This window comes from Natator depressus, chromosome 8, assembly GCF_965152275.1.
Source record: "Natator depressus isolate rNatDep1 chromosome 8, rNatDep2.hap1, whole genome shotgun sequence".
Lineage (NCBI taxonomy): Eukaryota > Metazoa > Chordata > Testudines > Cheloniidae > Natator > Natator depressus.
The window spans coordinates 36,959,332-36,976,160 of record NC_134241.1 but is presented as its reverse complement, the minus strand read 5'-3'; the positions used below and the strand labels follow the sequence as shown (position 1 = coordinate 36,976,160).

The following is a 16,829-nucleotide window of genomic DNA, read 5'->3' as shown; positions in this document are numbered from 1 at the left end:
CTTTCTATTGTCTCTTTTCAGCACCAAAATCCCATAAAGTTTTAAAATGACATTCTATACTTATAAATATAATTACATCTTCATGATCTTCATATTACAGACACTTGCAACCTCTCAGCAAATTAATATTCAGCCAAATTTTTCTCTCACATTCCATGTTTTTTTCACTTCATAACTCTATTGATCTCAGGAATAAATGAGAAGACAATCAAGACTATTATTATGACCAGTATATACCGATTACAAAGGGAAACAAGTGGCGTGCTTTTGGGAGCATAATCCTAATATCTGAAAGCATTTGAATTCCTTCAAATAAGTCACAATATTTAATCTTCTTTCTGAAATAAATTACACCACAAGAAATAATTACTTACTTTTATAGCAACATATTTTAAAAGTCAATATTTGTGTGAAAGTCAGCCAATGCTTGGCTCACATTCACTCTGTTTGCATCTCCTATTACCAGCTCCAAACAAGAAAAGGAAGTGTAATTTCAAGCTGTTTTTTCCCTTTGCATTTCTCTGCTGAAATTGTCTAGCACTCTAAACATGTTGCATAGTTTGAAGTTAATGCAGAAGCAGAAATGTATTGCTCTGCTTATATTGTGCAACAGATGACAACTTTAGAACAATAGTGTTCTTATTATTATTATTACTATTACTGCTTCTTCGAAGATGCAATTGTCAACCACAAATCTCTATAGCTCCATATGATTTTTCAGTAACTGTGTCAACATTTAAATTTCCTATCAATTGTGACTAACAATAACTGTTACAACATCTACTCATGTTTAAAGCTAAAGTATACATAATAATTCATCAGAAAAATAACTTAGGGCATTGTTCTCACCAAAATATTTTAGCTATTTACCTTTCCTCCATTAAAATTTCCACTGAAACAATTCAATTAAATAAAGTAATCGAGCGAGGTGGAATGAAAAATAGGTGATACTGAAAGGATTAGAACTGTTGAGAGAGGAGATGAGTGATAGGGGACATGAAAGAGCCATACAATATAATGTATTATACAGACAAATATCAGTGAAAAATTCTGGTTTATCACTTATCATAATACAAGAACAAGAGAACATTAAATGAAACTGAGGAGGAACCAATTTAAAATTGATAAAATAAAACACATTTTACGCAGTACATTATCGACTTGTGGAACTCTCTGCCTCTAGACACTGAAGAGACCAACAGTTTATTGAGAAACAATCAAAGATGAAAGGTATGTTTAGATAATTTAAAATTACAATTAGTTTAGAAAGAATAAAATACCACTAAAAGCTATAAAAACCTAATGTTTCATAACATAAACCAACATCTATGTGCCAGGGGTTCACCTATAGGCCAGGTTTTCCCATAATTGCCCATTATGGAGATCCCTGAACCTTCTTCAGAAGTATCTTTAACTGGTCACCTTCGGAGGAGAGAACAACTGCTCTCATCCGCTATATATATATTTACTATTATATCATACTCAAAAATAATTATCACTTTAATTAATAATGTTGAAACTGTCCTCCTAAATCTAATGGAGCGAAAAGGTGGCTTATAAAGCAATACATCTTAGTTTAATTTCTTCAAATACATTAAGGAATTAACATTTTTTAAAAATTCACAAATATAGAACAAATTCATGAAACTCACCTGGCCAGACGCATTTGGTGTGAGAATCTGCCCCTTCCCTGCCTCTCCATTTTCCGAGGAGTGAGGAAAGTTGGGGCTGAAAGCCATCAAGTCATTCTTGGCTGTGCCTTCCCCGACACACAGGTTCCGGCTCTGGCGCTGCGAATAGGACCAACTCCCCACTTCGCTGGAGCACACCACGGTGGCTTTCCCAGGACCGCACATCACTTCCGGACCCGGATGGCATCTCAGGCCAACGTACACGACAATCACCAACACAAACAGCCCGGACACAGAGCAAATGGCGATCGTTAAAGACACGTTCATGTCAACCAAGGGCCTTTCGCTCCCGACCCTTCGCCTCGAGTCCCATTTCACAGCCTGCGGACTCTCCACCAGGGACAGGCTGACCGTGGCTGTCGCTGACAGCGCCGGCTCCCCATGGTCCTTCACCAGGATCACGAGTCTCTGGCTGGGGCCGTCCGCCTCCTCCAAGGCCCGCGTGGTGCTGATCTCCCCGCTGTACACACCCACCCGGAAAGGCCCCGCAGCCCGGGCCTCCTGCACTTCGTAGCGAAGCCACGCGTTGTAGCCGGAATCCGCATCCACCGCTCGGACCTTGCCCACCACGTGTCCTGCGCCGGCCGACAGCGGAACCAGCTCGGGCCCTGGCGAGGCGCGGCCGGAGCCAGGCGCGGACACTGCCGGCGCGTTGTCATTTTCATCCAGGACGAAGAGCTGCACAGTCACGTTCCCGCACAAGGAAGGGAACCCGGCGTCCCGCGCGCTCACCTGGAACTGCAGCACTTGCAGCTCCTCGTAGTCAAAGGGCTGCAGCCCGTAGATGTGCCCGCTCTCCGAGTGCACCGAGATGTAGCTGGACACGGGCTGCTGCTCTCCCACACTGCGCTCCACCACCGAGTAGCTCACAAAGGCGTTTTCCCGCAGGTCCGGGTCCGACGCCGACACGCTCAAGAGATGGGCCCCGGCACGGTTGTTTTCCTTCACAAACACCGTGTACACGGCCTGAGGGAAAGCAGGGGCGTTATCGTTCACATCCGCGATCGGCACCAAAATGCTGCTGCTGGCCGAGAGAGACGGGGCCCCTTCGTCTCTGGCTGTCACCAGGATCTTATATTCAGACACTCGCTCCCGATCCACGGCCTCCGCCAGCACCAGCGAGTGATAATTCTTAAAGGTGGAGACGAGCTGAAAGGGCAGGTCCGGGGGGATGGAGCAGGTGACTTTGCCGTTGTCTCCCGAGTCCCGGTCGGAGACGCTAATAAGAGCCACCACTGTCCCCGGGGGAGCGTCCTCCGGCACCGGCAGGGAAAGGGAAGTCACGGCCAGCTCAGGAGCGTTATCGTTCACGTCTAAAACATGAAGTAAAACACTGCACTGTCCCGTCATTGGCTGGTGACCTTTATCTTGAGCTTCAACTCGAATTTCATATAACTGAACGTGCTCGTAATCCAGGTCTCCTTTCACCCTGATTTCACCGGTATCAGAATTTAGGTTAAACACCGCTCTTACAATGGGAGGCACAAAATTACCAAACGCATACGAAATGTTCTTGTTAGTTCCTTCATCCAAATCGGTGGCGTTAAGTTTGATTACTAATGTCCCATTAGCTGTATTTTCCAACACAGTTACCTCATAAACAGACTGATTAAATACAGGCGCGTTATCATTGGCATCCAGCACAGTGATCACCAGCTGAACCGTGCCCGTCAGCTCCGGTTTGCCCCTGTCAGTGGCGGTGAACAATAAACGATGCTCAGGGATTTCCTCTCTGTCCAGAGCTTTCTTTAACACAAGCTCTGCTAAGTTATTATGGTCAGTTCTCACTTGTACATCTAAAGTAAAATATTCATTAGAGCTCAGTTTATAGGTTAGCAGAGAGTTTGTACCAATATCTGCGTCAGACGCGCCCTCTAGTGGGAAACGCGAGCCCAACAGTGTTGATTCTGATATAAAGAGATTTAATTCAGTTACAGGGAACACAGGAGCATTGTCATTTATATCCTGTACCTCCACTTCCACGTGAAATATCCTCAGGGGTTTGTCCACTATCACCTCCAGGTCAATGGCGCACAGGGGGCTCTGGCCGCACACCTCTTCCCTGTCTACTCGCGACTTAACAAACAAAACGCCGCTCTGCAAATTTACCTCAAAATAGTCTCCCCTGCCTTTGGAGACCATCCGGAACATCCGAGACACCAGCTCCGACACCTCCAGCCCCAGGTCCTGGGCCAGGCGGCCCACAAAGGTGCCGTGTTTGGATTCCTCCGGCAGGGAATAACGGACCTGGCCGCTGCCCACCTCCCAGGCCGTGTGTAGCAGAACCAGCCGCAGCAGCTGCCCGGTTCCCAGGGAGTCTCGCCGGAGAAGAGCCATCGCGGACGCCGATTTCTTCGAATATACAGCCAATTCATACAAAAATGTGTAAGCCTCTGGAAATTGGTAGTTTAATTCCAACGCCACGATATTTGACGTCCTCCTGAACCCCGGATTGTCTGCGTATGCAGGCAAAAGAGGAGCGGTTTTGATTTTTTGCCTTACCATTTCTTTTTAGGTGGAGAGCGACATCATGTGGCTGATTGTGCGCATTACATATTTTCCTCATACAGAAAATTGCTTCACAATTGCCAGTGGTATTGTGTTCTTCCATTTATTTCCTTTTATGCCTTTTTTTGTGGTTGGAATTAAAAGGTGAATAATTGAAAGATACATTACAGGCTCTGAAGATTAAAGTGAAATGCATTGTCTTAATCACTAACAAGAACAAAACTTCTACTCGGGAAGGCAGGTTATATTTAGTAGTAGAAGTGACCCGACACAATATCAATGTAAGCCTTTGAACATTAATCAAATCGTTAAACTGCTGTTTGTAACCAAAACACCTACCACTTCACTGGGCAGGGAGAGCAAAAGCTGATGTGACAAATGAGCCTCTTGAAAATGGAAGCTGGGATTTTGGTGAGAGTTTGGTGTCTATCTTTCATTGCCTTGCAATGGGACTTAGGGAGCTAACTCTCTTACGAAAATCCCAACCTAAATTTTAATCTTTAAAGTTCACCTTTGGCTGCTTTCAATCAGGCCATGCGTTTGAGGCTCACTTATAGTTTCATCTCCATTCTATTGTCAACATCTCGTAATTATAACAACTGCATATACCTAGACTCTGGGTCCAATCTGTGATAGAATGTCTTGACTGTTTCACTGTCTGTCTATATTATATCAGACGTGTTCCTGTTCCCACACGGGACGAGACAGCTGAGGAGTTTAACTAATTCAAAGTACGTATCTGATGCTGAAGGTTGTCCTGCCAGTTCAGTACATAGCACTTGACTGTAGCTAGCCTCATTTTCTTATAAGTGATAATATACATACAATAAAGACCAGTTGCTGTGAAATTCATGTAATACTACATTCATAAAAACTTACACGGATACACACACATCGTTCTACACACTGCCATATCATACTACATTAAGCTATGGTAACAAATAATAAATTTAAGATGTATTATTGACCCACCTACTTCCGGCAGTCAGAAGCTTGGGACACCCAGAGCATGGGGTTAGATCCTTACAACATCTTGGCTAATAGTCATTGGTGGACCTATCCTCCGTAAACTTATCTAATTCTTTTAGGAACCCTGTTATAGTTTTGGCCTTCACAACATCCCCTGGCAACGAATTCCACAGGTTCACTGTGCCTCCTGTTTAGAAGGACTTCCTTTTGTTTGTTTTAAATCTGCTGCCTGGTAATTTCATTAGGTGACCCCTGGTTCTTGTGTTCTGTGAAGGAGTAAATAACACTTCTTTTCACTCTCTCCATGCCATCCACAATTTCATAGCCCTCTGTCATATTCCCCCTCTCAGTCTCCTCTTTTCCAAGCTGACCAGTCACAGTCTTTTTAATCTGCCTCATATGGAAGCTGTTACATATACTTAATCACTTTTGTTGCCCTTTGCTGTATCTTTTCCAATTCTACTAAATCGTTCTTGAGATGGGGTGACCAGAACTGCATGCAACATTCAAGGTGTGGGTGTACCATAGATGTATATAGTGCCACTATGATAGTTTCGGTCTTATTATCTATCCCTTTCCTAATGGTTCCTAGGATTCTGTTAGCTTTTTAGACTGCCACTGCACATTGAGTGAATGTTTTCAGAGAACTAGCCACAATGACTCAAGAAAGAGATCTTGGAGTTGTAACAGCTACTTTAGATCACATCATCTTGTATGTATAGTTGGAATTATGTTTTCCAATATGCATTACTTGCACTTATCGATATTGGGCAATAAAATGGCAGATGAAATTCCATCACCCAGTTTCCTGAGGTTCTTTTCTAATTATTTGCATTCTACTTTGCATTTAAATATCTTGAGTAATGTTATATCATATGCAAATTTTGCCACCTCACTGTTCATTTCCTTTTCCAGATTATTTATGAATAGTTGAACACCAGGTCCGAGTGCAGACCCCTGGGGGACACCACTATTTACCTCTCTCCATTCTGAGAACTGACCATTTATTCTGACCCCTTGTTTCCTGTCTTTTAACCTGCTATTGATCCTGAGAGGTCCTTGCCTCTTATTCCACAGTCTGCTTACTTTGCTTAAGAGCCTTTGGGGAGGGATCTTGTCAAAGGCTTTCTGACAGTCCAAATATACTATTTCCACTGGATCACCCCTGCCCACATGTTTGTTGACTCCTCCCCCCACCAAAAGAAGCATTCTAATAGATTGATAAGGTATGATTTTCCTTTCACAAGAGCCATGTTGATTCTTCCCCCAACAAACTGGGTTCCTCTATATGCCTGATAATTCTGTTCTTTACTATAGTTTCAACCAATTTTCATGGTACTGAAGTTAGTCTTACATGTCTGTAATTGCCAGGATTACCTCTGGAGACTTTTTAACAGTTGGTGTCCTCCAGTCATCTGGAACAGATGCTGACTTAAGTTATAGGTTACATTCCACAATTAGTAGTTCTGCAATTTCATATTTGAGTTCCCTCAGAACTCTTGGATGAATACCTTCTGATTCTGGTAACTTATTACTGTTTAATTTATCAATTTAATCCAAAAACTCCTCTATTGACATCTCAGTCTGGGAAAGTTCCTTAGATTTGTCATGTAAAAAGAATGGCTCAGGTGTGCGAATGTTCCTCACGTCTACTGCAGTGAAAACTGAGTCAAGGAATTAATTTAGCTTCTCCACAATGGCCTTGTCTTCCTTGAGTGCTCCTTTAGCGCCTCCATTGCCTAGTGGGCCCACTGATGTATTTCCTGCTTCTGGTTTACTTTTAAAGAAGTTTGCTGTTAGTTTTGCTCGTTGCGCTTCACATTCTTTTTCTGGCCTGCCTAATTACACTTTTACACTTGACTTGCCAGAGTTTTTGCTCCTTTGTATTTCCTCAATAGGATTTAACTTCCAATTTTTGCAGGATGCCTTTTGCCTCTAACCACTTTTTACTTTGCTGTTTATCCATGCTGGCACTTTTTTGCAGGCCCTCTCAGAGGTCCAGAGAGGCCCAGGCCACTTCCAGCTTTTGGGGCCCCTAGCCATAATAAAAATAAAAAATGACAACACATGAAAACAAAATAAGGCACCAAAAAAAAAAAAAAGAGTGAGACATAATTTGCATTTTTTTATTTAACAAATGCTTTTCTAGCCTTTTTCTATGCAAATGCACTAATTATTGAGGAAAAAATTCTAGCTTTTGTGTCACAGCTGATATTAAGCATGGGGTGAGCCCATTCAAATGCTCTTGTCCAATAGTTAAATGGTGATAGTTCTTTACCTGCTTCAACACATTGAAGGTGTATTCACCTGAAACCACTGATGCAGGCAAATTGACAAAAATACACAATGCAACTGTGATATTAGGAAACACCTCCGAGAGTCCAAGTTAGAGTATTTCTTGAAGCAATTCCTTCAGCTTGCAATCCAATTTCAAGTTTGTGGAATATATTTGTTTGAGGAAGATGATCTCGTCACTGAGATCTTTTGAGATTTCTTTGTTGTACTGTTGCTGAAATTGTTCACCTGCACAAAGTAGATCTTCATTACTCAGTCTGTTGAACTTCCAAAGAAACCCAAAAAGGGTACAGATTAGTTGCAGTGACTCAAATTGACGTGTAAGACCTGATTGAATAGAGCCAATGATGACAAGGAAGACATTGACCCTATAATGCTGCTCAGCATCAGATTCAGTAGGTAAGTTGCGACTGGTGGAGAACTCGGATGAAATGCCAATATTCTGTGCTACTAATTTGGACTCAGTCAGGATCACATCCCCTTGTTCACAAATCTGTTGAATATCATTGATAAGACTTTCAATGTTATCCCTCTCAACATCGAGTGTAGCATTGCGTGCTTCAATTACCAGAGTAGTTTGGTGGATCATTGTAAGTAGCTGCGTCCACAAAGATGACCTCAGAGTGCATTCAAATTTGGACATGTGCTTCTGAATAGACTGAAGTTCAGTTTGAGCCTGTGCAGTGAGATTGAGAGATTCAAGCTCATTTAAAGCCTTTCTCACTGAATTCAAATGCTGCAAAACTGATTGAACACCATCAATCCATGCAGACCATCTAGTTTTGGACATCCCATGCTGTGAAACAGGAAGATATTGCTTCAGAATTTCCCATCTTTGCGGACTGCTACTGAAGAGATTGTACATTTGCTGAACAGTTCCAAAGTAAGTAATTGCCTCCTTGCATGATTCAGCACAGTCAACACCTACAAGGTTTAGTGTGTGGTTTCCACAGCTGGAGAAAATACAGTTTGAATTATGCTCAAGCAGAACTGCTTGTACACCTCTGTACTTCCCAGCCATATTAGGTCCATTGTCATAGTCTTGACCAATGCAGACTTGAAAATCTAACTTAAAACCTTCTAGAATTGTTAGTACTCGAGCAGCAATTTCTTTTCCAGCTTTTCTCATGAAATTATCAAACAAAATAAACCTTTCCTCAATTTATTTACACCTGAAATGTTCTAAAGTAAATATGTAGCCTATCCACACTTGAAATATTCTTCTGTAAACATGTACACAAATGCTGAATGGTACACAATTGCTTAAAATGCAGGAATACTAATTAAGAACACAAAATGAAACAGACAGGTTATTAACCTTATCACTGAATCAAAACTCAAGCATGCAAGGTATAATATAACAGGCTGAGCTGAAGACAAAGGGATGACATATATATATATATATAACACAGACACGGATACTGACAGAAGGATAATGTCCAAAAATTTCAAACGTGTGTCCTCACAAAACTCACTGTACAAGATTGTCCTCACAAATTTTCACCTTGAATCTGGGCCTATAGACTATGAAAGCCTATGATGATGGCCAAGCTACCAAGCTAGGGCTCAACTAACCAGTCATCTCTTTTAGCTAGATGTAAAACTAAAAAGACACTAAAATGTAACAATTCTCTACCTTTCAACACACACTTGATCCAGCACCAGCCACTAGAAGTGGTTTGTCTATATGATCAGCTGATCTGAGAAGACACATTTATCATGGTCTAATCTTGTGGCATCAGAACCAATATATTTTAATTAATATTTATGAACATTTTTAACTCTTTAATATGACAAAATCTATCTCAGCTAACAAAAAATTATGTCTTTTACCAAATCGCATCTCTTATTTGCTTAAATTTGCAGCTCTAAGCTGAGAGAACGTGTCACATTTTGGTCCAATAGGGATGCACATAAAAACAAGTTGTGAAACTTATCAAATGCCAATAAATAAACAAACAACAAGTGTCTAAATTTGAGGCCTGCTTTGAGCTTGAGGTCCAGTGCAAATGGCCCTCCTGCCACCCCACCACCCCCCAACTGGCTCTGCTTTTTTGGTCTTCTTATTATGGTTTTTAATTTGGGGTCTATATTTAATGATCCTCTATTATGGTGTATTTAATAAGTTCCCATGAAGCTTGCAGGCATTTCACTTTTATGATGGTTCCTTTTCATTTCCATTTAACTAGCATCCTCATTTTTGTGTCGTTCCCCTTTCTGAAGTTAAATGCTACTGTGATGGGCTTCTGTGGTGGGCATCTTCACTGTTTTCACCCTTCCAGCACACAAGGATGTTAAATTTAATTATATTATGGTCCCTATTACCATGCAGTTCAGCTGCATTCACCTCTTAGAGCAGATCCTATACTCCATTTAGGAGTAAACAAGAACTACCTCTCCCCTTGTGGGTTCCAGGATTAGCTGCTCCAAGAAGAAGTCATTTATGGCACAAAGCAACTTTCTCTGGGGTCTTTATCTCAGGGTCCACCATGGCCACCCAGAAAATGCAGAGGCCCAGAAAGTTATTCTCCGACACACAGACAGCGCAAGAGGGCGGTTCTCAACCTTTCCAGACTACCGTACCCCTTTCAGAAGTTTGACTTGTCTTGCATACCCCCATGTTTCACCTCACTTAAAAAGTACTTGCTTAGGAAATTAGACATAAAAATACAAAAGGGTCATAGCACACTCTGACTGAAAAAGTACTTACTTCCTCATTCTGCCTGTATGAAATTTTAGCTTGTACTGACTTCGCTAGTGCTTATTATGTAGCCTGTTGTAAAACTAGGCAAATATCTAGATGAGTTGATGTGCCCCCTAGAAGATCTCTGCGTAACCCCAGGGGTACAGGTACCCCTGGTTGAGAACCACTGGTGTAAGAGGCCACTTCGAAGCAGGGGGCGTTATAACTTACATCGGAAATTCGCACTCAGAGGGTTCCCCTGCTAGATAGGGCATAGGGGAGGGGAGCCGCAATCACAGGCAACTATAGTGATGTTGTAGGTGGCCGCCCCTCTGTCCAAAGCTCCTTGTCACCAAGGAGAAGGATGTTTTATCAGCAGGGGCATCAGCTGAAACGGTACGTTCTGAAGAATGTGGCAGCTGATCTTCCTATTGACCCCGGAGTCCTGGTCTATGACACTGAGCAGACCGACCATCGTCCCATCTGGAGTGCCTTTCCCGATATGATTAGAAAGGGAATTTACCGTCACTGCTGGGACATTGTAATTGCCATTCACAACATTTACAAGAACTGTGCAACGCTAACTGACTTCCCTCCCGCGTCTGTACTCCCACATTATATTCTCCACAATTCACTTCACCTTCCACCCCTAGCTCCCCGTTATCAGGATCGATAGAAAACATTTTCTGAACATTGATTGTCGTGTTGTTGCCAACAATTTCCTCTATCCTTCCATTTCCTCCTTCATTTAAATCGGTGCCATTCAGTCAATAACCAGGATGCCTTTGTCCACATTCTCCACTAGGCAGATAGTGTAGATGTTTCCATCAAATGCAGGGACGTTATTGTTAGAATTCAGCACAGTGATACTCATATGGAGGGTGCCAGATTTCTGGGGAGCCCCATTGTGTTTAGCTGCTGTTATTCGATTCTGAGTCGATCCTTTTTCTCCGTCCAATGACTCTTCCAGTATTAAAATTGGCACTTTATTATGTCCGCCACGATTCTCTACTTTCAAAGCAAAGTGTGAATTTGCCCAAATCTCATATGTGGCCAAAGAATCAGTACCAAGAGGATCTTGAGCCCTACTATAGGAAGTACACTGCCCACTAAAACAGATTCAGCCACGTGGGGAAATCATCCAGGATTTCTAGTTCCACATACTACATTGCAAGATTTTCAACCACAATCTCAAATTTCAGTGCACAACTTACTGTCTGCCCACGCAGCTCTCCTCTGTCCATTTTCACAGTGACGATCAGGGCTCCATTCTGCATATTCAGCTCCACAAATTCTCTTTTCCTGAGACAATCCGCAGCCTGCGAGCTGGCAGGTTTCTGATATTATCCAGTTCTAGATCCTCGGCCATATTCCCCATAAAAGCACCAGGCTAGAGCTTCAGAAACTCAGTAACGAGCCTCTCCAGAGACAGACACACAGAACCAGCATGCAGTAAATAGGTCTTTTAAGTACCAGCCCTGAGTCCGACATCTTAGTTTGCTTCTGTTCTTCATAGTAACCGCTTCATAAAGGCTTGGCAATAAGATCATTTCTTGTCTCTGCCTCGCTATGGTTCAATATGTTGTGCAATAAAATAAAGAAATAATTAAAATATACAGATACATTCCTTTGAAAATACCTTTGTTTTACCTTTGTCTGTTTACTCGTGTGGTGAGCGTTGTCTTTAGTGACTTGCTTTGCTGACTGCATTGTGAAAGGGAAAAATCATCCGCGATCCTTGTCCGTAACTGTAGACAACAGCGACATCTTGAGTCTAAACCAAAAATTGCTCTAAATGAATCGCAACATCAAAACCTCTATCAAGAAAATGCTTCATAAAACGTGAAGAGGAAAGATAAATGTGGGAATGTCATAAAAGCTACAAACACATATTTTCTACTGATTCTTTTGCACGTGTAGGATGTTATAGTATCGGGTTCTGTAATTTAAAAACCAACGAAAAATATAGGTCTTTACCCAGTTATAATATGTCCTCTTACTACAGAGTCCATTTTCTTTTAATACATACCCTTAGGCTCCCTATCTATTGCTAATGACGCATCTCATATACTTTGGCAAATAGGCCGATAAATGAAATATTTAAAGCTAGATATAAATAATTAGGATGTAATTGTTAGTCGTCAATATTGGGAGTTTGTCTCCTTACACATTAGTCATCATCGTATGCGGATGAATTAGAAAAATAGTATAAAAGCATTATTATATGTTTGTTTGCCTACACTGAAAGTACCTAGTTATCTACAAAAGGTTAAACTTCATTCCATCTTTGTTAAGAAACTAACATATCTTACAAACGAAAAGAAGAAAGCAAAGCTTTTTACTCAAAACAGCTGACTGAACAAAACATCTCCTTCCTAATCGGAAGCTTCCTGAATTTGGGCTGTCATGCACAGATCACAGTCAAGGAGAGAAAGTTAAAAAACCTGAGACCAGGATAACCCTGCTGTCTCTGGGAAGCAGAGTTCCAGCCTCTGACAGTGGATATGCCACAGCGCATCTCAGCTGCCCTTACAGAGCTTAAGAAAGGCGCTGCTCTTAAATAACTGGGTTCCCTTGCAGGCTATGGCTGGCATTAAAATGTATTTTGAATTGCACCCAGAAGTGGTAGCCAGTGGAAAGAATGGAGTTCATGTGTAAATACCATCCCACCTCACTCAAAAGATGAGCAGTTGAACTCTACATGAAAAAAAAAAATCCAGAGCCTCAGGAAGGGAAGCTCAAGGAGCATGAATGACAATAATCCATGTGATAAACCCATGGGTAAATGGGGTGAGGTCCATATCTGAGAGAGAAAAATCACCATCTTCTGGTCAACCAGACATGAGAGAAAAGCACTATGGCCACCAGACTCCTTGGGTTTTGTCATACCTGGAACCATATGAGAGAAGGGCGGCACTGTTGCCTTTGATTGCAGATGCATGCAAAATCCCTTCAGTTTCTTTACATGCAGGGCTGACCTTACCAAGAGGCGAACTGAGGCGACCGCCTCAGGTGCCAGATTGTGTGGGTGGGGGGCACCATTAGGACCCAGAGTGTAGAAAATTGTGTCTGCTGCTGGTACGTATGTATTCTCTCTGCTCTAGATGCACAGAGATGGTGGAGTGCTGTGGTGGAGGAAGGAGGGCACAAGAGACATAACAGGCAGGCAGGAGAAAAGGTGAGAGGGAATAACAGAAAGCAGCAGGAGCTGCAGGGAGAGAGAGGAGGAGGAACCTCTTATGGACCTCTCTGGCACGCCCAGGAGCCTGGACTGATTAACACCAGCTTCTGAGGGAGCTTCCTGTTTCCTGCTGCTTCCCTGAACCCGCTTGAGAAGAACAGGCAGTCAACTGAAGTAGTAGGAGCCAGTTAGGCCCTTAAGACGCTGATATCTTCCCTCACTCAGGCCCTGCTACCAGCCTGCTTATTTGTCCCCTTCAATTGAGTGTTGAGAGCCACTATAGCTGGCACAGAACAGCAGTCATGAGTGAAAGAAGAAAACACCCCTCTGGGGCAGCATTCAGAAAAAGCAAAAGCAAAGGAAGCTTTCTATCTAAGCAGGAAGGAGCTCTCCTGAGATACATAGACACAAATGTTCATGGTGAGCCTTCCGGCCCAAGTGAGGATGTGAGTGGTGAGGAGATGCCTGATCTTCCAGTTAGTCAGAGTGCAGGTGACCTGGCAGCTACTGCAGCATCCATATCTCCATCTCAAATGGATGTAACCATGCACATTCCTGAAGAAAAGTGTAGATCAGAGAAAAGTGTGGTGGAGGTGCAAGAAACAGCTGCTGCTGAGTTTAGTTCCTTAAGTTTAGATGATCCAGGACTATGGACCCACTTGAGCAGTAGCCTGAGGGACTTCCTTGTGCTGCATGGGCCACAGCAAGTGAAAAACTTCATGTTCCCCAGAGACAGTGAAGATAGAAGTTTCCATCCAACACATTACTGGTGTGAAATCCCCAATGGTGACAAAGTAGAGAGGCCGTGGCTTATGTACTCAAAAACCCAGAATGCTGCATACTGTTTTTGTTGCAAACTCCTCCAGTCTAATGTTCCAGCCACATTGGGTTCTCCAGGAACAAAGGACTGGAAAAATCTGGCTAGAAATCTGGCATGCCATGAGAAGGCAGCAAATCACCAGAGAGCATTCTGTTAAGGAAAAGTTAGCACATGTGACTCCATTTTGGTTTGGGGCCCACCATTGTTTAAATGCCAGCACATCATACACCAGGAGGAGTAATCCTTAGATACTGAATCCCTGTGAAAATCCTCCTCCTTGTCTCCAGCCTGCCTTGACTCCCAGTATCTGGTTTTTGTCAGTCTTTAACTCCCTGTCTCTTGGCCTTGATGTGAGGCCTCCCATCCTGATAGTAAAAGTTACTGATGCATGGCTTTAGGACCATGCTGTGTAATTAACATACTGGTATAGCACGAGGAATGCACCAAGCAGGGATAGGTGGTAGATAAGACAAAGGTTTGTTTATTGGCTAAGGTTTCCGATGCACAAGGGCAACATGCTTTGCTAAAAGGTATATAACCTTTGTATAATCTGCATTCAGGGTCCCCTCCTGGCTAGCAGGGGGGCACCACGCTCGAGCGTAATAAACTTAGTGTCTTTTGGGAACTCTGCAGTTGTGGACTTTATTTCTGTGCCTCAGCCTAGATTTGAACTGTGCGTGTCCTATCAGGTATAATTCGCAGCACTTGTGTGCGTGTCCTACCACGTGTAATTCGTAGCACTTGTGTGCGTGTCCTACCAGGTATAATTCGCAGCAGTTGTGTGCGTGTCCTACAAGGTGTAATTCGTAACAATTCCATAGGTGGAAAGAGCTTGAGGTGAGACTGAGGTTAAAGGCCATCATAGTTGATCAGCATCAAGAGAAGATTGCATCAGAGCCTCTTTACTGGCCAAATGTTCTGAAAAGTCTCATTGCCATTGTGAGAATGCTTGCTACCCAAAACCTAGCACTGCGTGGCACTTCAGATCAGCTGAATGTGCCAAACAATGGAAACTTCCTTAAAATTGTGGAGCTGACGGCTGAGTTTGATGCTGTACTCCAGGAGCATCTAGGAAGAGTCACCACCCAAGAAATGTACACACACCACTACCTTGGAAAAACAATTCAAAATGAGATCATACAGTTACTGGCAACAAAAGTCAAACAGAAGATTGTGGCAGATCTGAAGTCAGCAAGATATTACTGTGTTATTCTGGACTGCACACCTGACATCAGCCATACAGAATAAATTACTTTAATGGTGTGTTTTGTAACAAGAACAGAACCTAGTGAAAATGTCTCTGCAATGGTGACTATCAGAGCATTTTGTAGAATTTATTGACATTGATGATACTACAGGAGCTGGTATGACAAATGTGCTTCTTAAAAAGATGGAAGATACAAGAATTGCGATAGCTGACATGGGAGGTCAGGGCTACGATAATGGTGCCAACATGAGAGGAAAGAACAGAGGAGTGCAGATACAGACCCAAGAGCTAAACCATCTAACTTTTTTTGTCCCATGCAGTTCTCATTCATTGAACTTGGTGGTCAGTGATGCAGCATCAAAGCTTCTAGTGAGTCTGCTGAATTTTTTAATATAATTCAAAGCATCTATGTATTTTTCTCTTCATCAACTCATTGATGGCAAATTTTGAAGCAACATCTGGGAACATCCTCTCTGACACTGAAACCACTGAGTGCCACCTGATGGGAAAGTCGGGTGGAGGCGATAAAGCCTATCAAACACCAAATTGGGAAGACAGATGATGCCATAGTTGCCATTATGGAGGATAATGCTATGACAGGAACTGTTCGTGGGAGAACAGTGGCAGAGGGAAATGGAATCACCAGAAACATACATAACTTCAAATTTCTGTGTGGTTTAGTGTTGTTGCATGACATAATGTTTGAAATGTTGTAAGCAAGAGAGTCCAAGGTGTTGACCTTGATATATCTGGAGCAATGGAACAACTGGACAAAGCAAAGTCATACCTACAGTCTTACCAGTCAGAGGAGGGATTTCAAAATGTTGTGAAGAGTGCACAGAAGTTGGCAGAGGAACTTCACACTGAAGCTATTTTCCCACCCATTCAAGAATACAAGAGTCACCAAAGAAGGAGACATTTTGATTACGAGGCATGGGATAATCCCATAAGAGACCTCAAACAACAATTCAAAGTTGAATTCTTTAACCAGGTGCTAGATTGTGCAATACAGTCAGTTGAACATTTCATGCAGCTCAAGGAACACAGCAGTATATTCTGGCTGTTGTATGATATTCCAAAACTCCTCACTGTACCTGAAGAAGACCTACACCAGCAATGCAGGGCACTAGAGACAGTGTTGACACATGATGACATGCATGATATTGATGCGAGTGATTTAGGTGATGAACTGAAAGCCCTTTCAGGATACATTTCAGCAGAATCAACTCCAAGGGCTGTTCTGGAATATATGTGCACAAATAAGATGACCACCCTCTTTCCAAATGCTTTTGTTGCTCTGTGCATACTTCTGTAAGCAGTGTCAGGATGAGCTCCACCCTGACATCTGGTGGTGAGGTGTGGCAAGTTGTGGAAAAAAAACTTCAGGGGCCAATCTCATTTGCATAGGCACACCCACCCCGCCTAGACTGAGGCCATAGCTGCCCAAATGGTCACTTTGGCTGCTGTGGGATCCC

General features: G+C 42.7%; 1 protein-coding gene across 2 annotated transcripts in view; it reads right to left on the bottom strand.

The window, feature by feature from the left end:
* Nucleotides 1–4,176, bottom strand: part of LOC141992114 (protocadherin alpha-C2-like) — a 333,092-nt gene extending 328,916 nt beyond the window's left edge. Inside the window, exon 1 of one of the 2 annotated variants that reach the window (XM_074960777.1) lies at nucleotides 1,653–4,176. In XM_074960777.1, coding sequence (XP_074816878.1) covers nucleotides 1,653–4,028 — 2,376 coding nt within the window. In that variant the 5' untranslated portion in view covers nucleotides 4,029–4,176. The remainder of the gene's footprint in view (nucleotides 1–1,652) is intronic. The other variant, XM_074960773.1, reaches the window with a different exon arrangement.
* Nucleotides 4,177–16,829: the final 12,653 nt, after the last annotated feature.